We start from the raw sequence: 24,191 nt of genomic DNA on the forward strand, positions 1-24,191 counted from the left end.
TCGCAAAGCGGGTGTGCCTCGAGCGGGCCGAGCGCCCGTTGAGCCCGAGGGCACGGGCCCGCGGGGCGCCCCTCCCCGGAGGCCCCCGGTACTCGGACCATCCACACGCGGGGAGGCCAGGGTGGGGGGACCTGCAAGACCCGTCCAGAAACTGCGCAGGGGAGTTGCATTCAGCATTATCCATAGGGGTCCCCCGGTGGCGGTGGCGCAGCGCTTTAGCGCCGCTTTGGCCCAGGGCGTGATCCTGGAGTCCCGGGATCGAGTCCCGGCTCGGGCTCCCTGCACGGAGCCTGCTTCTCCCTCTGCCTGTGGCTCTGCCTCTGTGTGTGTGTGTGTGTGTGTGTGTGTGTGTGTGTGTGTGTGTGTGTCTCATGAATAAATAAATGAAATCTTAAAAAAAAAACACACACACACACATTACTTATATACTAAGAGGAAAGACGCACAGCATAAGATGCTCGGTGAGCATTGTTTTTCCAATGAAACTTTTAAACCCCGTGCCGAGGTGGGGAGGGGGGTCTCCGGGCCTGGTCCCCGAGCGGCGGCTGCTCCGGGCGGCCCCGGGTCACCGCGGGAGCAGCGCGCGCAGGCCCAGCGGCGCCGCGAGCAGGAGCGCGAGCCGGGGCGCGGGCGCGGCGCCGGGGGCGCGCAGGCAGGCGGCGTACGCGTCGAAGGCCACCTCGCGCAGCGCGCACACGTGCTCGGCGCGGCAGGCCTGCTCGCAGGCCGAGGGGTCGTAGCTGACCGAGTTGTAGACGTAGTAGCGCTGCAGCGCGCGGGGGTCGCTGGCGATGCGGCCCAGCGCCGCGTGCATGGAGCGGGCGCCCGCGTCGGGCACCCCGTAGGCCTGGGTCAGCCGGTACTCGAGCTCCCAGAGCGGGGTCCCCTGCGCGTTCGCCTGGCTCAGGTTCACAAAGTAGGTCACCATGTCCTGGAGGGAGGGCGCGGGGGAGGGCAGGCCGTGAGCAGCTGGCAGCTTTCACCCCCACAATCCCGCACCTCGCATTTGCCCCCAGATTCTTTACAGCTCCCACAATGCCGGCCTTTGGTTAGCATTTCCTACTTACCGGGTAGGCCCGCTGTGCCGATGAGGTGACTGACCTTATGACCCCCATTTCACAGATGGGCAAACTGAGGCCTAAGTGGTTAATTCGTTTGTCCAGGGCCCTACAGGTGTTTAGTGGCAGGGGCGGGGTCTGGAATCCAGGTTGCTAACCCCGCGGCGGCCTCCGCATGTTCTGTCCCAGGTACCCAGAGAAGCTCAGTAAATATTTACAGATAAAAAGCCACTTGAAGAAGCGGGATGGGGTGCCCGGCTGAAAGAGGTTGTGGAATTGTGGTTGAGGAGGGTTTGGGATCGCATGTTATCTTCAGAACTAGAATCTGGAAAGGTTGATCTGTTCCCTGCTTTCCACTTAACTTTTGTGGACCTGCCTCAGGTCACTAGAAGTGGGGTAGGAAGAGCTGCCATGTATGGATGGCAGCTTCCCCGTAGGCATCTTACATTATTTTAGTGGGTCCTCTCCAAACCCTGTGAGGTACTGTTACTCCCGTTTTACAGATGTGTGGAGGCGGGAAGAGGTCAAAAATGTCATGAGTGCTGGAGCCAGGATTCAAAGTCTCTGACTCCCTCCCTGAGAAGGATGTAGGGCATGTTGGGGGTGGGGGGCGTGGGGAGCCAGCCTGTGATTCCTGTGCTGAGGCCCTCTGAGTGCCCATGTGGACAACAGGCCACACTCTTGAAAGACGTCAGACCTCTCCATGCACACTGACTCTAGAATCAAGGACCTGACCTGGCTTACCTCATCCAGTCCCTAGTTTTATTTATTTATTTTTTAAGATTTTATTTATTTGTTAAATAAATAAGACAGACACAGAGAGGCAGAGACACAGGCAGAGGGAGAAGCAGGCTCCTGCTGTAGGGAGCCCCGTGCAGGACTCGATCCCAGGTCTCCAGGATCACACCCTGGGCTGAGGGCGGCACCAAACCGCTGAGCCACTGGGGCTGCCCCAGTCCCTAGTTTTAAATGTCCTCCCTCAACAACTGGATTAAACCTCTACACCCGCCTCTTCCTGGGCATCCAGCTGGAATACCCAGCTGCCTCCTCAGCTCAGACATTTTCACTAAGACACCATTTAGACCTTCCAAAGTAAACAGGTCCCAAACCAGACTTCTGATCCTCCTTCTGAAACCTGCCCCCTCCCCCCACAGTGATCCCATTTCAGTAAAGGGTGGCTTCACCCTTCCAGGCACCGAGGCCAAAGCCTTGACTCCTCTCTTTCTCTCACACCCTCATCCAGCCACCAGCAAATCCTGTCTTCGCGGCCTTCAGCCTACATGCACAATCTGAGGCATCTCACTGCCCCACTGCCACACCCTGGCCCACACCACCGTCTTCTCTCAGTGGTTATTGTGGGGTCACCCCCTAACTCATTGTCACCCCCGTTTCTGCCCTTGCCCCCTACAGCCTGTTCTCTGCATAGCAGACAGGGTGATTTTATAAAATTCTAAGCCAGAATATTTGCCCCAAACCCTCCAGATCCAGAGTCCTAATCATGACTGACAGGATCTCGTCCCTCCACTCTCCCTTTGGGGCCTTCCTCTGCAGCCACAGACCTTGCTCTTCCCTGGCACACCATGCATGTTCCCACCCAGGGCCTCTGACTTGCTCTTTCCTCCACCTTCCCCAGATCCTCACCTGGTTCCCACCCTCAATTTACTCAGAATTCAAATGTCACCCGATTGGTGGCACTCCAGTCCCACCGACCTCACAGCATGCACGTGCATGTGCCACACACCCGACAACAAGCCCGCTTGCCTCCTCACTCTGCTTTGTCCTTAGTGCTTCTTTCCATGCCATGCTTAACTTTCCTTTATTATTTATTGTGTGCCTCCCGTAAGAATGTCAGCTGCAGGAAAGCTGTTCACTTATCTATCTCCTGAGCCCAACCTGGCTCATGGTAGATGCTTATAGTACATTTTGTTGAAAAAGTTACGGAATGCTATTTCTTTGCCATTTCAACAATCACAAGCAGTTCCCAGGAGATGAGGGATTGCTTGATGAGTTAGGAGCCTGCTTTGGCTGAGGCCTAGTCGGTGCAGGCATGAGGTAGGCAATGGGCATGAGGTCATACTGTGGGAGGTCTTGAATACCAGGCCAAAGGGATCCAGTTTATCTGTGGGCACTGGGGAGCCACTGAAAGTTTTTGATCAGGAGAGAGACAAGTGCTTTAAAAAGATTAGTGCCTTCTGTAGTATGGAGTAGATGAGCTATGACAGGGCAGGGCTAGAGGTAGGAAGGCCACGTAGGAGGCTGTGATCAGGGGTGAAGGGAGATCTGGGGACCAAGAATTGACCTGACTTGGTTGCAGAATTTGGAGTGGCTCAAGGGTTCTAAACCCGAATTCTAGAGGAGAGTGGACCAGCTGGAAGGAGTTAGGCAAGACAGTAATACATTCGGTCCCTCCCCATCCTCCCGCTCTGGCCCCAGCAGACCCAGGGCCCCTCACCTGCAGGCTCAGTGTGGCTCGGTCGTATTCAAATACCCGGATGCCTGGATTGTTGGCCCCGTTGACCACGCCAGGTAAGGTGGTTTTCCAGGGGGTGACTCCAGGTGTAAGGAACATGACACTGATGGGGGCACCTTTCAGGAGAGAGATAGCAGGCCTGAGAGCCTGGCAAGAGTGGGAGGGGGTGGGCTGGCAGCTGTCCTCCTCATCGAGTACCTGCATCATCATAGAACATCCGGAAGCTATCGGTGTGGTGGTGCCCGAAGAACTGCCCTGCGATGACTCGATGGTGCTTCCCGACCACCTTCAGGTATTCCGCATTGAAGCTCTCCCGGAACCACGCTTTGTTCCGCGTCTTCTCAAAGAATCCCGGGGGCACGTGGCCGACAATGTACACCTGCAAGGATGGGGTGGTCCAGGGGGCTCAGGGATGCTCAAAGCTACCCCCAGCCCCCTCCTGCGGCAGATTCCAGCACTGAGTACCCAGCCATGGCTTTCCCCCATGTGGTTCCCACCTCTGTACTTTTGCCCGTGCTGAGCCTGCCACCTGGAGTACCCTGCTCTTTTACACAGGCTGTGGCAAGGACAGAAGGAGCGCCCTCCCGGGCCAGGCTGATGAAGGACCCTCCATGAGCTAGGCACCTCGTGCGAGTGGCTGAGGTCGAACAGGGGTGGGAGACGTGTTCAGAGTCCACCCCAGAGAGGTAGCAGGTGGAGGCAGGAGCCTTACCATCTCCTTAGCTCGGGATGCGTTGGTCAGCACCTCTTCCAGCCACTGGAACTGCTGGCCGGGGTCCACCATGCCAGCTGTCTGCTCGTTGTTGCTGTAGTACAGATTGGTGTTGAGGACCACGACTCGCCCAGCGCCACTCAGTCCTGGCAACTTCTCGGAATAGAAGGCGCCTAAGGTGTCACAGCCAGAGAGCATCTGAAGGGCCAGCCCCCTGCCTCTGATGAGAACGCTTCTGTGTCCCTCCCCATCACTCCCACCTCCTCCCGCCCTTGCATCCCCCTTCCCATCGTCCCCATGGGAGGGGCATGTGAGCAAGACCAGGGGCTCTGGAGGCCCGCTGCCTAGGCTCAAGTCCTGACTCTAGCACTTATTAGCTGTGCAGCTTGGGAAAATCTTTACTTCACCTCTCTGGGCTTTGGTTTCTTCCTTTCTATAATGTGCATGACAATAAGATGCATTTGCCCCTGCAGATCCACCATCAACCCTGTTCACTCAACTCTCTGTGGAGTAAATCAGCAGGCCTCTGGGCGGGTTTGACCAGTGGGGACTGAGGACAGGGAAGAGAGTAGGCCAGGGTCACCTTGGGCTGGCTGTGTCTCTGGATCAGTGGTTCTCAGCCACAGATTTTTGTCCCCCAGGGAATATTCGGCAGTGTCTGGAGACATTTTTGTATTGGCAATGGAAGGTGTTACTCGTATCCAGTGGTTACTCATATCTAGCATCCATGAATCCCCTAAGCATCCTACAATGCATAGGATGGCCCCCACAATGAATTATCTGGCCCAAGATGTCCCTCGGGCCAAGGGTGGGAAACCCTGGCTGAACTGGAGGTGACTGCTGCCCCTTTCGTGTTTCCGTAAGGAGTTTTGGAATATGCTGAGAGTAGTGCCTGGCACCAGCAAATGCTCAATAAACATTCACTTATGATCCCCAGTGCCGTGGAGAGCATGGGCAGTGGAGCCAGCCCTGGATTCTGCTCTCAAGTAGGCCACCTCTAAGCTGGCTGACCTTGGCCAAGGGACTCGACATCTTCGAGCCTCTGTCTCCTTTTCTGTAAACTGGGGATAAAATCAGTACCTATTTCCTGGGGTCGTTGTGAAGAGAATTCGACCAGACCCTGGCAGACAAGTAGGTGCTTCTAGTTGCAAATGGTGCTAGTACCTTGTTTGAAGAGAGCGATGGATTCCTTACTGAGCCAGGGTGTCCACAGTTCTGCTACCTGATTGTAGATGTTGTTGTTTCCTGGTGGGAACTGATTTTTAGGGTGAAAGTCATGATTTCCCAAAGCAGCGTAGACTTTGGTATCTGGGAGGAAAAAGAGACATATAAATATATTTATGTGAAAGCGCTTGGGGGAATTAGTACTTTTTGCCCTGCCACTGGCCATCAAGAACCAAGGGCCATAGCACAAATACAGAGACAGGCAGAGAACAACATTCAGTACAATCTGGCTCAACATTGCTCAGATCTGGGTAGGAAGAACAGTGAGTTCTCTGATTCCAGCTCCTAACCCCATTCCCAGAAGAAAGTTTCCCGCTTGGAAGGAAACATCAGAGGATGAGAAGAAAGCTAGAAGACCTAAATGATCGTCATATCCCTTGTGAGCCCCTGGGTATTGTGAGCTGCTTGTTCTTATCAATTCCAGGTCCATTTCCTGGTAAGGAAGGGGTCTGGTTCACTCTGGGAGCCCTAGGAGTTTCACAGATTCGTGATTCAACAGGTGTTTATTGAACACCTCATGGGTACTGATGCATAGCCCCGGGAACCAGGCACCCATTCCTAGTCCCAGGGACCTTGCTGGGCTATAGGGTTGACAGGTATTGAGTTAATAGAGGTGTGAGGGCTGTCACAAAAAGGGAAGAGCCACTTTCTGTGGAAGTGTGCAGTGGAGATTGGGGGGAAGGGGGAACAGGAGTCAGAGGAGGAAGTGGCTTGTGGATGACCCCTCAGGGAGGGGAACCCATCAGAGTCACTTCCTCCTTGCCAGGAACCTCATTCCTGCTTTTATTTTACGTCTATGTCTGGCAAGTAGTAGTTGCTCAATAAATATTGGACAATTAACCAAAAAGTCCTCTGAGCTCAGGGCAGGGTTGTGCCCTTTCATGAGCTTGGCATTCCCCAGGGAGTGACCTTGAACCAATGAGGGAGGCTGGAGCCTCTAATTCCCACTTGAGAAGTTTTCACAAACTTTTTGCCCCGCGGAGCCTACAAGATCTGGGAGCGCTGAAAACTCTGGAGAAGGAGGAGGTTGTAACATTCCCATCAGGAATCGTTGCAAACCCAGAAGCCATCTCCATAACGGCCCGGAAAAACCTCACCCCTTTTACATACATGCCACTAGCCGGTAGCCCTTAAGAATCCATTTAGAGCAGCCCGGGTGGCTCAGCGGTGTAGCGCCACCTTCGGCCCAGGGCCTGATCCTGGAGTCCCATGTCAGGCTCCCTGCAATGGAGCCTGCTTCTCCCTCTGTCTGTGTCTCTGCCTCTCTCGCTGTATGTCTCTCATGAATAAATAAATAAATTAAAAAAAAAAAAAAGAATTCATTTAGAGGGACACCTGGGCTGCTCAGTCAGTTAAGATTCAGACTGGATTCAGCTCAGGTCATGATCTTGGGGTCATGCTCAGCAAGGAGTCTGCTTGAGATTCTTTCTCCCCCCCCCATGCTAAAATATAAATAAATCTTGAAAAAAAAAAAAAGAATCCATTTAGAAAAAACACAAACCCCTGGAATTCCAAGGACAGATGAGAAGAGAAAGAAGCTCTCCCCTTCTTTGCTGCTGCTTTGTGCTGGGCATGGTGAAAAGCCACCCTACATGCAGAAGCACAACCTGGCATCTAGCTCACAGCCAAGTTCCTTTGATAGCTCCCTCACAGTAGACCCTCAGTAAATACTTGTTGGCTAAATGAGTGAGTGGATTGCTTTACTGAATCCTCACAACAACGTACGGGATGGGTACCATTATTTTCCTCCTTCTGCACAGACAGAAAATGGAATCTCTGGGGCATGGCTCCCCTGGAACTGACAAGCCTGAGTCGGGAGCAGGCTCGGTTTGCCTAGTGCACCTGTGCACACCACTCAGCCGTGCTGGAGCAGATGGGCCAGCGCTCACGGTGACTCTGATGGGAAATGCAGGTAGTAGGCACATGGCAGGAAGATCACATGACACATGACGTGGACCCTAGATATCAACTTCCAGTCCCTTCCTCCTCTCTAACAATTTGCTTTGACTTCTCTGTGATTCGGCTTATTTATAAAATGGAGAGTGTTCTGCATGGCCTGTGTTGCTATAACTCCCAAATAAGATAATACCTCATTTCAGTGCTTCTCCTATGTTCTTATTTTAACGTCCCTGCAGGTGGGCTGTGACTTACCCCTGAGGCCATGAGAGAGCGCCGTCATACCTTAACAAGCATGTTTTTCTGAGCAATACCTAAAATAATGATGCATGTTGTGGTTGATGGCATGTTGGATATTAGGAAATTCAATAAAAATGTGCACATGTGTAATAAACTACAGGATCTTCTAATTGACATCTGCATGTGAACTCATAGTAATGAGCATGTAAAGCATTTTCTTGTCCACTATTTCCCTTCTATTCCGGAAGCCCATGTGGAGCAGAGGAAGGAGTGCTCAGAGTTGGATCTGAGTTTGAATCCCTCCCTACAAACTGACTAGCTTTGAGCCCCAGGTGCCTTAGCTACACATCCAGACAACTCTGCACGAAACGATTCAAGTCCAGGGAAGGAGGTGGCAGAGAGAAGGTTGCCTTGAGGACAGATGTGGGATGGTGACAGCAGAGCAGGGCCCCTCCTACAGCAGCAGCGGGAGTGATGGATAAGAGTGGTGCTCAAACCAGGATTTGTGTCGCTGCCCTTGGCACGTGACTTTGACCAGTTTACTTGACTCCCAGGGCTCACATTTCTCACCAGTAAAATTGAAATCCTAATAGCACTTCTCTCCAGGAGCATCACGACAATGAAGGAGCCACAGCATATAATATTTTGAGAGCAGTGCCTGCCACTTAGCACTCAGTACATAGACACATGTAGTTACTGCTGCAGCGATGACTTATTATGATTAATCTATATCTGGGTCCTGGGGGTCCGGGAGTAAGACCTTTAGAGGATGTAGTGGTGCCCCAACTCGGAGGAGGTAGGGCTGGGGGCTAGCGGGCTGCTCTGACCGGCCCCCAACTGGCAGCCTGAGAGCCTGAGTCAGTCCCCAGCACCCTATGTTTGGCACAGTCTGCTTAAAAACATTTTGGGGGGCCTTTTGATGGGGTGTGCAGATCCCGCTCTCCTTGTCAAGTCCCATGGGACTGCCTCCCTCATCACCCACAGGCTTTGCCTGCTTTCCTGGGCCCTGGAGACCTTGGGAACGCCAAGAACGGCACCTTGGCTGGAAAGGAGCATCTCCCAGAGGCCCCAGGAGCCGGGGTGGTTTGAGGGCGGTGAGTGGGAGCTCCGGGGCCAGAGCAGGACACAGGGCTATGTGCCTGAGTCCCTGTGAGACCCAGCAGGCCACCGCGCCTCCATGCAGCTGCAGGTGCTCTGGGAAGGGCTGTGAGCCCGTGTAAAACAGGCTGGGGCAGAGGACAGTGAAGGTCAGGCGCTCCCCTTAGTAGGAATCTGCGTGTAAACACAGGCCGGGGATGGCTCGTGTTCCTCGCAGGGTTGTCCGAAGCGGAGGAGCCATCGATCGCTGTGAGGAGCCTGGCCAGCAGCCAGCATGGTCAGTGGTTGAAGGTTCTTTCCCCACATCTTACTGCTGTTGCTACTCCACCTTCTGGAAATGCTGGGGTTGTGGGGGGAGGGTGAAGGGGGAGCACGAGGGCAGGGTCTTACCTGGAAAGACCTCTCTGATGAGCCTGGTCAGGCGCCCCACAATTCCCAGCACGGCTGCTTCTCCCAGCCTCTCGTTGGGCACATGAGGGGTGTCATCCCTGCAAAACACCACCGAGCCAGTTTGGTGTGGGCAGCTCAGAAGGGGCACGAGACAGGAAAGGGGCAGCTCAGCCATGAGAGATGGGCTGTGGAACTGCCCCTCAGACACCCCCTGTGAGGCAAGGGCTGGCCGGGAGGCAGGGGTCACGCAGGGCAGAGTTCAAACCTGGGCTCTGCCGTTGACCTGCTGTGGGTCCCTGAGCTGGCTGCTTAATCTCTCTGAGCCTCGTGATCTGCAAAATAGGGGTGATAATGGTACCTACTCCTAGAGTATTTGTGAGATTTTTAAAAAGGGCAAGGGGAGGATATTATACATATAAAATGTAGACTCGTGGAACCACTTTCTTCCTTGCAAAGAGCATATTTCCCAGGCAGCTATCCTATCTTGAGCTCAAATAAAACTCTTCTCCTTTCTCTTTAAAAAATAAATAAAAATAAAGTAAAATAAAAGAATAGTAGCTGCTAGGTTGCAGTTAATATTATTATGTAAAGAGGGAAGCTTGGGGGTTCCAGTCCCATTGGCAAACCCCCAGGGACCTTGGGGTGGAAGAGCCATCTCTGAGTCCTGCTCTGTACCTCAAGGGTCCTAAGGAGTTTGGAACTGGCTTCAGAGCTTAGAGTTCATCCTACTCTATGGACAGATCCAGGACCTGCCCCAGGACCATTTAATCCCCTGTTTGGCCCTAAATACCTGCCTCCAACTCAGAAATGCACAACAACGGGTGCGTGGATTGCTCAGTCACTTAAGCATCTGACTCTTGATCTCAGCTCAGGTCTTGATCTTAGGGTCATGAGTTCAAGTCCCACATTGGGCTTTAAAAAATTGCACAGCAAGGGCAGGGAGCAAGGGAGGAGTAAGGGGAAAGGTGCAGTGTGGGATGGGTAGGAGCCCCAACAATCTAAAGTCTGAAGACCTTGCTGGACCCAATGGGGTGAAGCAGCTGCTGCCTCGATAGCCCCCACAGAAGTTAATTAGCATAGTAGTACTGATACTGTTACTAGCAGCTCACCCTGGCTTGCTTTGTGCAGGGATGTGTTGTACCTACATCTCCTAATTAGTTATCCATGATAGCCCCCCAGCGTGGGTTCTATTGTTAGTCTTATTTGACAGATGAAGAAACAAGGCACAGAGAGGTGGAGAATTCTGGGTAAGTTGTGGAACTAGAAAGTGGTGGAGGCTGGCTCGAGGCTGTGCTTACCCTCATTACACCCTGCTCTGTCTCTGACACCCTCCCTAGGGCCGCAAGAGGCACCTATTCACTCTGGCCTCCCTAGGGACAGGCCAGCAGGTCCAAAAACAACAAAATTCACCACCCCCTCCCCTTTTTTTTTTTTTTTTTTAATTTTTACTTATGATAGAGAGAGAGGGGCACAGAAACACAGGCAGGGGGAGAAGCAGGCTCCATGCACCGGGAGCCCGAAATGGGATTCGATCCCGGGTCTCCAGGATGGCGCCCTGGGCCAAAGGCAGGCGCTAAACCGCTGCGCCACCCAGGGATCCCTCCCCTTTGTTTTCTAGTTTGGAGGATCTAATTCTTTCTTTTAGAAAACACTTCCAGTTTCTACAGCCTACCCCTAAGAGATTGCAACTCGCCCAGAGAAGTTAAACTTTTTAGAAATTGAATTATAAAAGGTCCCAGAGGTCATCTCATTCAACATGATACACCTCCTCTAGGTGTCAGAGATTTCTCGGAAACATGATGTTTCTTTCTTTCTTTCTTTCTTTCTTTCTTTCTTTCTTTCTTTCTTTCTTTCATTCTTTCTTTCTTTCTTTCTTTCTTCTTTCTTTCCCTTTCTTTTTTTTTAAGATTTTAATTTATTTATTCATAGAGAGAGAGATTGAGAGAGGCAGAGACACAGGCAGAGAAAGAAGCAGGCTCCACGCAGGGAGCCCGACGCAGGACTTGATCCCAGGTCTCCAGGATCACACCCCGGGCTGCAGGCAGCGCTAAACAGCTGTGCCACCGGGGCTGCCCAACATGATGTTTCTGTGGAAGGATGTGAATATCCCAAAGCAGTCGCCTTTCCCAGAGGAATCATGACTTTCAGAGTGTTACGTGTTCCTCCCAGGGCCCCTCCTTGGAAAATCCAGAGGCTGCTGGAGCAAGATCCCTTTAGGAGGGAGAGTTCAGGGTCACAGCCTGAGAGCTCACTCTCTTCTTACGCTGGTTCCTGAGCCGCCCAGGCCCCTCCTGAGACACTGTCACATTTCTGAAGTGTCCAGCCTTGCAGCCTCCCGCTGCCGACCACAGGGTCCATCTGAGGGTCATTCCCGGTCATTCCTACACCACACCGGTGGACAGCTGGGGGCAGGATGGGTTTGATCCTGTCCTGTGCAAGTGTCCATGGAGGCTGGACAAAGGAGCAGGAAGTCAGAGCACCTGCCAACCTTCCCCCCTAGCTCCCTGGTTGCCACTTCCTGTGAGAAGTCCTCCCCCAACCGGCCGGATGGAGTCAGGTGCCCTGGAAAAGCTCCCACACCCCCAGTGCTCCCCTCTTTCCTGGCAGGGATATGATGGTCCATGCGTTTGTCTGTAACGCCCACAAGACCGGGAGCTCCAGGTTTCTTTCATCTCAGCTCCCCAGTGTCTACCCAGGGCTGAGCACCAGACAGGCCACCTGCCAAGGGAGGGAAAAAGGAGCCGGGACCATGAGTGACAAGGACAGCCAGTTCTGAGGGAAGCTGGAGGACTCACAGCAGCATCCTTGGATGAGGAGCAGAAATGGAGTCTGGCTAAGTAGAAATCACCCCACAAGCTATCCTCAGCAGAGCAGTGCTCTGACCGGTGAGAACCCCCAGGGCCAGGGCAGCCAGGGCACTTGGTCCCAAAGCCAGGACCACTTTCAGCCCCCCTCCCTTCTTCCCTCTCTTCATGTGGATCTCTAGGGCTTAGAGTCCCTAAACCCTGGTGAGAATGACCCCAGTATTCATCCCCCTGACTTAAAATCTAGGAGTTCCCGGGGCACCTGGGTGGCACAATCTGTTAAGTCTCTGATTCTTGACTTCAGCTCAGGTCATGACCTTGTGTCAGGGGATCAAGCCTCAGTGTGGGACTCCACCTTGGCTGGGAGTCTGCTGGGGGTTTTCTCTCTCCCTCTCCCTCTGCCCCTCCCTCTACTTGCGCTCTCTCTCCCCCTCTCAAATAAATAAATAAATCTTTAAAAAAAATAAAATAAAAGCCAGAAGCTCTCCAGATACCAGATGTGCCATGACTGCATCCCCAGCCTCAGAGAGGTGCATTCTGCTAAGGCTAGGAGACACAGAGTCAAGGGCACAGGCTGTGGGGCCAGCCAGGCCCACTGTCCCTTGGGCAGGTTGTGCCCCTGGAGCCTCACGTGCATCCTCTCTGAATCGGGAGTAAGGGGGACAGGGTGGGGAGGGGGCCAGGCCAGCAGGTGGCACACAGCAGCGGCCCGGTGAACTATAGCCCTTGTGACTGCTCTCACCCAGTCCAGAGGATGAAGTCTGGCTCCGGCTCAATCTCTTTCATGGCGTAGATGGAGGAGTTGATGAGGACCCAGGGGGAGTCACAGAGGTAGTCACCCCAGGGGCCTGCGTTGGGCACCGGTTGCGAGCCAGCCGATGGGCACACCTGGAGGGGGTCTTCGGATACCTTGTAGTCAGGGTCAAGGTGCAGGTCAGATATGTGCCAGAACTTCCCTGCAGGGGAAAGGAGACCCTCTTGGATGCTGGTACCTCCCTGAGCCTAGACGGGGAGGAAGCCCAGGAGGGGTCCTGGGCTGGGAGAAGAGCTGCAAATGTGAAACGAAGTCTCCTCAGAAGCCAGGGTTCAGAGAGAAAGAGCCACATGTCTGACCTTGCCCTGTGACCTTTGACCTTTCCATTTCCCCACCTCAGGGGACCCAGCAGCACAGGAATTGGACTTCATGACTCTCAAAAGAATCCTTTGGGGCTTCTAAGCAGAGTGCTTATTTGAAAGCAAAGTTTGAGGAGTGTCATGGTTAAGCACTCGGTTAGCACTCGAGCTCTGGAGCCACCTACAAGCTGTGTGACCTTGGGTGACTCGCTGCACCTCTCTGAGTCCAGAACTGGAGCCAGATCTTCTCAGGCTACAGGGAAATATATACAAAAATCTGACCTGGGAGAAGGTTTACAGCACCAATTGCATAGTAAGGTCTTGTGAATTAATACCAGCAAAGGCCTGGGGAACGTGTGTGGAGATGGAATTCAAGAGTGCTGGACAAGAAAAGGAGGAACACAACTTCAGATTGGGCTGAACTTCTTGTGTGTGTAGTGGCTAGCAATTCTGAGTGCAGCTGGGAGTGGTCCACTGAAACTTGGCCTTGCTTCCAACCGAGGGTGGCTAAAATGTCCAAAATCTTTCAGCATGAGGAGTGCTTGCCTGGCTCAGTCTGAGGAACATGCGACTCTTGATCTCAGGGTTGTAAGTTCAAGCCCCATGTTGGATATAGACATTACTTAAAAATAAAATCTTAAAAAAAAAAAAAAAAAAAAAAAACCACCACTGGGTGGTTCAGTGGTTGAGCGTCTGCCTTCGGCTCAGGTAATAATCCCGGGGTTCTGGGATCAAGTCTTGCATCGGGCTCCCCTCCCTTCAGGAAGCCTGCTTCTCCCTCTGCTTATGTCTCTGCCTTTTTCTCTGTGTCTCTCATCAATAAATAAAATCTTAAAAAAAAAAATCTCTTGGTGTGATGAAGAGAAAGGAATCCAAACAAAGAAACAGTTCCCATGGGGTGGATTTGTCATCTGAACCCAACACAGGGCCTTAGATAAGTAGTTACAACAATGCTTATTGAACAGGTTTAGGCGCTGCCCTAAATTCTGTGTTTTTGGCTAAGACTAGGGTGAGGCCTGGGACTTCCTCCCCATCCATCATTGCTGTCACTTCCTCCTCCATTTCCTGTATCACTCAGTGTTGACAGTCATACCCCCAGCCCTGCCCCCAGCCCAGCAAATCCCTGCCTGGGCCTGGGAGTCCTAGCTTCCCAGGGTTGCCTTCAAGGTTGGAAAGCCGGGGCACCACCCAAGCCACAGGACACTCAGCGTGGCTCTAGGAGAATTGGGAAGGCAAAGTCCAGCCCCTGATCCTCTCTCCAAGACTTCTCACTTCTCCTTATCTAAACCTGGTCCCAGGAAAGGATCAGAAGCTTATTTACATTAAGGTGCAAATGACTGATTAAGTAAATCATGATCCCTCCCAAGGTCATTCATTACACAGTCACCACAGCCCTGAAGGTACAGTTGACCCTGGGACAGTGCAGGTTAGAGGCACCAATCCCCATAGTCAAAAATCTGTGCATAACTTATGACTTCCCCAAAATGTAACAGTAATTAATAGCCTACTGTTGACCAGAAGCCTTTACTAACAGTGTTAGCCGACTAACACATATTTTGTATATATATTATATGCCGTATTTGTACAATGAAGTAAGTTAAAGAAAAAATGTTACTAAGAAAAATCCCAAGAGAAAATACATTATAGTACTGGGTTTATCAAAAAATCTGTGTATTAGTGAACCTACGCAGTACAAGGTTGTGTCGTTCAAGGGTCAACTACATTGATCATTATCCCAATTTTGCAGATAAGGGAACTAAGTCTAAGATGTCAACCTTCTGAGATGACACGGTAAACGGTGGACGGCGTGTGGTTCTCAGTGTTCTCCCAGGAAGATGTGATTGCTAAGGGGGTAAAACCAGTGTCTTTCTTTTGTTATTATTATTATTTTTGAAGTAGGCTCCATGCCCAATATGGGGCTTGAACTCATGACCCTGAGATCAAGAGTTGGATGTCTACCGATTGAGCCAGCCAGGGGCCCCAAACCGGTGCCTTTTTTTTTTTTTTTTTTTTATGTGTCTTTTTGTAGACAGCCTATGCCTGCTTGTTTATTTTTTACCCAAACTGAGAGTCTTTGTTTATAATTGGGGGAATGAAAATTTGTCATACAAATTGTGATTAATATATGCGAAATTACTCCTACGGAGACAAAACCCCAAGCCAAAGAAACTAACTGCCCCATTTCAACTAGTAAATGGGCAGAGTTGGTGGGTTTTCCTGAGCCCCTGCACAGAAACTGAAAGGGGGCGCACCTGCTTCCAAGCCTGAGACCCGCTGGCCAGGTCAGATGCAGCAAGAGGCCCTTCGCCCTTCTCTCCAGAGTGTGGTGCCCTGACTTCCTCCGAAGGCCATGCAGAGACCATTCCTGGGCCTCAAGCAGACTCCTTTCTCAACTAATCGTAAACAGTGAGCGGTTCTGCCCCTTTGATGTCAGCCCTCAAAAAACTCAGTGAATGTTGCTTCACTTCAGAAAGTCCTTGTCTGCTGACAGGCTCACAGGTCATCAGCTGGCAGGTTCCCTCTTCCCACAAGCTCCAGTCTAGTCGGAGCACAGAACTGAAACTCCTTCCAGCCTCCCCAGGAGTGACGTGTGTGTGCACGTGTGTGTGTGTACGTGCCCCAGAGGCCTCCCAGAGCTTCCAGGAGAAGCTACGAGAGTGGACGGAATAGCACGGAGAGCAGAGGTCTCCACCTCCTTGGGCTCTGGTGGCTTCATTATGGAGGTAGATCACCCAGACCTCACACGGAGCAACTCAGCCCACTCATTCACCTCGCACAGCCTTTTGCCTGGTTCCTCTGCTGCCTAACCCAATCTTCCCCAGGTCAGTGATCCCACGGCTGCTTTCTCCTCCCCACTCAGGCCTCAACTCAAAAGGTCACCACCTCAGAGAAGCCTTCCTTGACAAATTCTTCTCCAGTCCCACCCCTCACCACCCATCTGGTCACTAGCTATCACCTCCTTCACTTTTATTTTCTCCAGAGCGCTCTCACGTAATGAAATTATCTCGCTGACTTGTTTATCATCCATCTTCCTTGTCTACAGTGTCAGTGCCATGAGAGCGTGTGGCCTGTCTTGTTCATCTCTGTGTCCTCGGCACCTAGAACAATGCCTGGGGTGTGGAAGACGCCCAAACATGTATTCAATGAATGAGCGAGACTGTGGGGAGGATGAGGGGACTAATACACACTCAGAGAATGTGAGCTAGGTGCCCTTCACACGCTCATCTCATTTCATCCTTGCAGCCATTCTGTGAGGTAGGGTTCTTATGCCCATTTCACAGATGAGGAAACTGAGGTTCAAGCCCAGCCCTCTCTGACTCCAAAGCTGAGACAAAATGTTGACTCAGCCTCCAGAAGATGGCTTTCATAAGACACACATGTTGCCCATAAAACAGTGGGAGCCACAGGCTTCTATGGAATTAGTCACAGACTATGAGGAATTAAGCTCAAAAACATCATGGAGAAGGTGAATAGAAGGACCCTAAGGGAGGTGAGTTATCTGGTTTCCAATGCAGGCTCCTCGGTGTGTTGGCTGAGGATTCTGACAAGCTGGTTAGCCTTGCTGAGCCTATAGGTGCTCGACATCTGGCCCGCTTGTCTGCAAGCAGCAAATAAAATAATAAAGAGAAAGGGCTGGTGGAGAAGAATCCCGATACACCTGCTGTCCCTGGCAGTGACCCCTGGGGCCAGGAGAGACTGGGAAGGTGTGGGGAATCAGGCACTTCAACACTTTACTCTTAGACCAGAGTTCCTCAGACTTCACTGGGCAGATGCCTCACCTGAGGGTCCCACTAAAATGAAGAGTATATATCCATACTGCCTGAATCTTTTACAGTAAGAAAGTATTCATGAGTTCCTTCAGTTTTAGGAAAAGCTGTATCAGTCTTAGCTGTCATTATTGTTCATTAACCATGGAGACTATGAATAAATTTGGTACCAATTACAGCGAGTGGTTGAGAGCACGGAATTCCAGCTCCATTGCCCACTAGCTGTGTGAGCATGAGCAGTTCTGTGCTTCAGTTTCCTCATCTGTAAAAGGGGGACTACAGTGCCTCCTACCTCTCAGGGTCCATGTGAGGGTTAATTGAGATACTGCCGAGGCACTCAGCACTGCGAAACAGCAGGTACTCTGAATTTGATTGGGGGGGGGGGTGTCCTGCAAGTCCCCCTTTCACCTTGGGAGGGAGATGGGATGAGGGGGGAGTGGCTGCAACCTTCCCCCTGTCACCCCAGAGTCCCCTTAGCTACTGTCCTCTGCAGATAAAGTGCAGATCCAGGGCCAGAATTTGAAGCAGAACAATGTGAAGACAGATCCTGTCTCCTCCTGGATGGCCCTCCTTGAGCAAAGGGCTGGTGGCCACAGTCCTCCCTCTAGTTTAAAATTTGAGAGTTCGGGATCCCTGGGTGGCGCAGCGGTTTGGCGCCTGCCTTTGGCCCAGGGCGCGATCCTGGAGACCCGGGATCGAATCCCACGTCGGGCTCCCGGTGCCTGGAGCCTGCTTCTCCCTCTGCCTGCGTCTCTGTCTTCTCTCTCTCTCTCTGTGACTATCATAAATAAATTTAAAAAATTAAAAAAAATAATAATAAAATAAAATAAAATTTGAGAGTTCAGGGAGGCACCCGGGTGGCTCAGTCAGTTGGGCATCCGGCTCTTGGTTTCAGCTCAAGTCATAATCTCAGGCTCGAACCTGAGATCAAACCCATGTTGGGCTCTATGCTCAGAGTGGAATATGCTTGTCCCTCTCCCTCTGCTCCTCCCCCTGCTCACTTTTTCCCCCCTCCTAAACTAAATAAACAAAATCTTTAATAAAATAAATTTTGAGAGCTCAGTTCTGCTTCCCATCCCTGGGCAGGCAAAACAGTCTCCTGGTCTTCCTTCTCCATCACCAAAGGGTCACCAGGCCTCCTTGTCCACAGGGGACAACAAATATAGGGGCTAGGGCCTTGTAGCCTTGTAAGGGACAGGGGAATGTTTGAGAGCTGAAAAAAAAATGCATTGGCTCCCAAGTTCAGGGAAAAAAACAATACCATCAAAAATCAATAATTCATTTTAAAAACAGTAATGTAGGGACACCTGGGTGGCTCAGTGGCTGAGTGTCTGCCTTTGGCTCAGGGCGTGATCCAGGGGTCCTGGGATGGAGTGCCGAGTCGGGCTCCCTGCATGGAGCCTGTTTCTCTCTCTGCCTGTGTCTCTGCCTCTCTCTCTGTATGTCTCTCATGAATGAATAAATAAAATCTTTTTTAAAAAACCCAACAACAATAATGTATTTTAAAGTTTATTAAAATTATATAATGTAGAGCACCTGAGCAGCTCAGTGGTTGAGCATCTGCCTTTGGCTCAGGTCATGACCCAGGGGTCCTGGGATCGAGTCCCGCATCTGGCTCCCTGCAGGGAGCCTGCTTCTCCCTCTGCCTGTGTCTCTGCTTCTCTCTGTGTGTCTCTCATGAATAAATAAAATCTTTTAAAATTTAAAATAAAGTAAAATCATATAATGTGAGATTCTTTAACTATGATGCCTGATAGGGGGAGGGAGACTTGCAAAAATAATTCCTAGAGCCTAAGAAGGTCTTAAACTGACCAAAAGATGAGTCTACCTACAGTTGGAGGCAAGAAAAGGAAGGCAGAAGGACACCTGCCTTTCATTTAGCGCCTAACTGAATGCCAGATGTTGTGCCAAGCACTCTACCCATGCACTCTACTCATGACAAAATTATGAAATATATTCTATTATTGTACCATTTTATAGATGAAGAAAGTGAGCTAGCTAGTGGCAGACCTGTGATTTGCATCGTGTCAGAGCAGAAATGATCACAATGCACTTTACTCTGTCACTAGCAAGCAGTGTGACCTTGGATATTTAAGGGGAAAAAAAGATCCTTTAAACTTTTACAGCACATTACAATATGTGTGTATGATTTCACTTAACTATCATATTTAATCTCTACTTTATCATTATCCTATTTTACAGATAGTGACATAGAGGCTCAAGATCACATAGGTATTGAAAGGTAGGACCCAGGTTTTCCGGCTTATGGCAGCAGGTTGTTTTGGAAAGGGCATGCATGGAACTTGGAATAAGGGAAATCTGATTTTGAACCTTGACTCTTCCACATTGGCAATGGCAACTTGAATGAGAGATTTCCCCAGCTGAGTCCCAGTTTCCTCATCTGTAAAATGGGCGTAATGATGACAGTAATAAAGGCGTGGATGAGAGGAGTGATCTCACATGGAGCCCCTGGCCACGTGGTGGACAAGCCAGCGTGGGTGCATATTCTGGGCCACTCTGTCCCTCAGGCCTCAATTTTTCTTCTTTTCTGGAGCCTCTGTTACCTCGAGCGTAGGATGAAAGTCTTGCACAAAGTTATTTGAAGGTCCTGCTGGTTCTAATGCTCTGTGATTCCATGACTTTTCTCTCTTACCGTGTATAAGCCACATCACAAGGCGATCCTGGTCTCTATTTTAGTCTTTTGCTTTTGACCCTGGGCAATAACCCTCCTCCCCTATAAACTGAGGCCCTCTGAAACACAGAAGCTTCCCTTGTTAAATCCAACATTGACTGACCCCTAGTGTTACGTCCATAGATTGCTCTCTCTTCACATGACAGCCCCATAGGCTTTATTCTTGAGGGAACTGTTTGCCTCCCATGCTGACCCACACCGAAAGGGATTGTCCCTTTCTCTGCAATTAGAAGCTGAAGGATAAACACAGTGCTGCGAAGGGGATACGTGGGAGGAGTCGGAGCCAACAAGCTGGTGCCCCACCCAAGCTCTTGGCTAAGGAAGGTGGAAGTAGAAACCCCACAGTTCGAGGCAGAGCAGGTATGCTTGCTCTCTGACGGGGTGTCTCCACCTTCTCCTGCACTTCAGGAAAGTGTCAGATTCGGAGAAAACTTACAGGTGCTGTAAGGGATTCCTCTAAAATGTAATTTTGTTCTGGGGATCCCTGGGTGGCTCAGCGGTTTAGCACCTGCCTTTGGCCCAGGGTGCGATCCTGGGGTCCTGGGATCGAGTCCCACATCAGGCTACCGGCATGGAGCCTGCTTCTCCCTCCTCCTGTGTCTCTGCCTCTCTCTCTCTCTCTATCATGAATAAATAAATATACAAATAAATAAATCTTTTTAAAAAATGTAATTTTGTTCTTAAAGTATAGATAGATACATTCCAGAAAGTCTGGAGAAAAGAGGAAAAAATAGTCCCTATAAAACCCACCATCCCAGGAGGACCCTTCATGGGGCATAGTGTGTAAGGCAGCTGAGAACAGACTTGGTCCTGCCACTTCCTGACTCTGGGGACTTGGGCAAGTGTTGTGCATCCTCTGACTCTCATTTTCCTCATCTGCAAAATGGGTATAATGAGTATAATACCTGCTTTATAGGGACTATAAAAACCAAAGGAGGTTTTTCTTCTTTCATTTTTCAAGTGGGTTTTGAATGAACAGTAGACGTCAAGCAACTGGCACCAGCTTGGGCCATCATAAATCTCAAACCGCCCCCCCCCCCAAAAAAAAAATGTTAGCTCTTCTTCACACTGACCTCCAGTGTTTCTTGGTTTATTTTGACAGCATCATTTTATAAACAAGGTGAGGTTGTACAGCCTGGGCTCATGTCCTGACTCAGACACTACATGTGTAACCTTGGGGTAGTTAGTTAACTTCCTCAGCGACTTCGATAATCCCTGCTTGACAAGGCTGTCGAGAGGGTATTACGTGAGAACTTCAGCAGTGCCTGGCACAAAACAAGTACTTAATAATTGTCACTATTGTTTTTGGTTTTGCTGAATCGCCTTGAAACTTTTCCACCGGGTGGTTTTACCACAATCCATTCAGCTATTCCATTATTGCTGTCAGGATTTTTCACTACAGTAAACAACACTACAATGAACGTCTTAGTGCATTTGTGGGGAGGGGGATCCTTTCTAACCACTAGGACTCTGGGGTGGCCTCTGAGGCTGCCCGCCCACTGGTGTTTGGATTTCCAAGCAAGCATATTGAAAGTGAAGGACAGAGAGAGTGGGAGATGCTTCCAACCATTTCTGTTCTCCAGTCAGGCTGGCAGGGCCCCCAGGTCCCCAGGGAGTGGCTAGGGTCTGCCTCCTGGATGGAAGGAGGACTGCCACTCAGCCTTCTCCCAGGCAAGTTGCCCTCACAGGGAATGGCACAATCGCAGGCCTTGTCCCCATGATATTTCCGCATTTGGGTCACAGCATTTGGAGCCTAGTCCCTCTCTGGCAATTTGCTCTGGTCTCCTGGCCCCAGGCCCTGGCGTTCCACCTCGCTGGCCTCTGAGATGCCCAACCATGCATGCAGAGCACTTGGCCAGGGCTCCCAGCTACTCCTGGGCAGTGTCCAAGGGTGTGCACTGACCAAGGCAGTCCCTAGAGGCCACCAGCCCTTCAGGCTCCAGCCTGAGAGAACTGAGCCCCACAGAACAGGCAACGAGCAGAGCCCTGAGCCTTTCCCTTCCCTCTTTCATCCTTGTTTCTGCCGCTACAGAAAGGGTGTTGGGTCACCTGTAAGGTCCCATCCCAGAACTCCAGGAAAGGACAACCTAGGATCCTAAGGAGAATCACAGGTCCAGCCTGCCCACTGACTCGTCTTCCACCACAGGGAAATCTAACAGGCATCTCCAACTGGACACATCCCTGATCAAACTGCCATCCTCTCCTCCTGCGCCTCACCAATGACAGTTCTGTCCTCCCAGCTACTGAGACAGAACCCTGGAGTCACCCTGGAGTCCTCCTGTCACCCCCACCATCTGCCAGCAAGTCCTGTCCAGAATCAGACCATCTCCAGCCAGCCCTGCTCCTACCATCCTGGCGAGCCTCCATCTCCTCTCGCTGGAGGATGACAAGAGCCGGGAGGTCTGGCTCGCTGGAGGATGACAACAGCCATGGGTCTGGCTGTTTCTCCTTTACTGAGGTGACCAACCCCCCCCCCCCTCCCAGTGCGCCCAGGGCTGAGGGAGTGCCCAGGTCACCGAACTCCAGGTGCTAAAAGGAGGCAAATCTCAGGCACAATGAGATAATCTGGTCACCCTGCCTCTGTCCCACTATGGTCTCTTCTCAATGCATAGCCCCGGGCGCCGTTTAAGCTTACAGGAGTCAGATCACCCCATAGCTCTGCCTAAAACCCTCCAATGATGTTCCATCCCACCCTGAGTCCTCACGCTATCTACATGTTTATATGTGAGCTGGTGCCAGCCCCAAGCCCCACTCCCGTGGTCCCCGACTTCATCTCTGCCACCCACCTTGCCTACCCTGCTCCAGCCACTCTGGCCCCGGGCTCATCCTCACGTGTACCCCCAGAGTGTCAGGCGCAGGGCCTGTGTGCTTTCTGAGCTCTCTTGCTGGAATGATCTCCTGGATGTCCATACAGCTCCCTCCCTCACTGACTCGGGTCTCTACTCAAATGGCACTCCCTGGCCACACCGTAAGTACCCCCAGCCCCACTCCCACCCCTTTATTCTGCTTTATAATTCTCCCTAACACTTATTACTCCTGGAATATCATCCATTTACTTGTTCATGTGTCTTTTGGTCTGCTTCTCCCTAGTTGAAGGAATGCCTCACTAGGACTGGGGCTTTGATTCTTTTCTTTCCTGCTGCATTCCTGGCTCCTAGAATGCTGTGTGATATGCAGAAGGCCCGTAACCAATGTTTGTTGAATGATTCCACAAACCTGCCTGCCACCAACTACCTCTACCAGAGGGCTGGCTCTTACGCATGAACTCTTAGCAAAGTCAGTATCCCTCGCCTGGTCAGTTCTGGCCTCCACTTAAAATCTTCAGGCTCCAGACACCTGGGTGGCTCAGTGGTTGAGCATCTGTCTTTGGCTCAGGTCGTTATCCCGGGATCCCAGGATTGAGTCCCGCATCAGGCTTCCTATGGGAAGCCTGCTTTTCCCTCTGCCTATGTCTCTGTCTCTCTGTGTGTCTCTCATGAATAAATAAATAAAATATTACAAAGAAAATCTAAAAAAAATAAAAAATAAAAAAAATAAAAAAATAAAATAAAAAGAAAATCTTTAGAGACACCTGGGTAGCTCAGCAGTTGAGTATCTGCCTTCAGCTCAGGGCATGATTCCGGGATCTGGGATCAAGTCCCACATTGGGCTCCTGGCAGGAAGCCTGCTTCTCCCTCTGCCTGTGTCTCTGCCTCTCTCTCTCTCTGTCTTTCATGAATAAATACATTTTAAAAAATCTTTAGGCTCAAAGAATACCCCCACCACTCACTAACTCTCTTCCTGACCTCCCTGCTTTCTGCCTTGCTATTTTTAAGCAGCACTTTCAGCATTCTTTGGGCAGCTTCCAGGAGCCACGGATCCCAAGTTCATAGTACAAAACGAAGGCACTTGCAGCACCTACCTGGTTCAGCTCTGGCGACTCCCCAGTGGGCCAGGAAAATTAGCAGCTTGAGCAGCCTCATCCTTGGGGCTCACTTTCTAAGGGAGCCCCTGGATTCTCCAGGAACTGTGGATGACACTACAGGTTTCCTCTCTGGGTGCTTGTGGCCATGGGCCCAAGCAGAAGTTTCCGTCCTATTTCCCTGTGTGCCCAGTCATCCGAGGCACTGCCTCCTCTGGCTTTTCCTCCTTTGCCTGGCAGGGTGTGAGCTGGGCTTGCCCAAGAAGATGCACCAGCCAGGCCTTTGAACTCTGAGGTAGAAAGCAGCACTTGTCCTGCCTGTTCCTCAGAGCACGTCTGTCCAGACAGCAACCAGATTCCCCAGGAAACTGGCCCAGCCCCAATCACTGAGTGGCAAAATCATCTACTTTCCAAGCTTTTACATTGCCCCACCTCGGCCCAACAAACAGACCTGGATGAGATTCTGGCCTTTGCCATCAAAGGAACTTACTGCTAGCTGGAGCTCCAGATGCTCTACCACATGCCAACCAAGACTAGGTCACACATTTATGCCAGGAGCCACATCCCCAGAAAATGGAGGGGACCCACGGCAGCCCCTGCCTTCAAGAGGGAGAAGGAAACCAATGGACTGCAGCTTTACGTGTTAGGTGGCTTGACAAGCCCAGAGGAGGAATCTAACTCTTGAGGAAAGGGAGGTGATGGGCCTAATCTCTTCTTTCATTATTGAAATTGCCAAACATAAACAGAAATAGAGAGAATAGATCATGAGCCCTCGGCACCCATCTTCCAATTCCAGTGATTAGGAACTTATGGCCAATCTACTTCG

The 24,191-nt window shown here is 51.2% G+C and overlaps 1 protein-coding gene across 1 annotated transcript; it reads right to left on the reverse strand.

Annotated features, from left to right (window-relative positions):
* Nucleotides 1-565: 565 nt before the first annotated feature.
* Nucleotides 566-23,684, reverse strand: SMPDL3B (sphingomyelin phosphodiesterase acid like 3B). Its single transcript, XM_077896506.1, has 8 exons — nt 23,366-23,684; nt 12,635-12,848; nt 9,089-9,186; nt 5,405-5,548; nt 4,241-4,413; nt 3,727-3,907; nt 3,511-3,644; nt 566-931 (listed from the first exon to the last, which is right to left on the reverse strand). Exons 1-8 carry the CDS (start codon nt 23,424-23,426, stop codon nt 566-568), a joined length of 1,371 nt encoding a protein of 456 aa, XP_077752632.1. The 5' UTR covers nt 23,427-23,684.
* Between the last annotated feature and the right edge of the window lie 507 nt (nt 23,685-24,191).

This window comes from Canis aureus, chromosome 5 (genome assembly GCF_053574225.1).
Source record: "Canis aureus isolate CA01 chromosome 5, VMU_Caureus_v.1.0, whole genome shotgun sequence".
NCBI classification, from domain to species: Eukaryota; Metazoa; Chordata; class Mammalia; order Carnivora; family Canidae; genus Canis; species Canis aureus.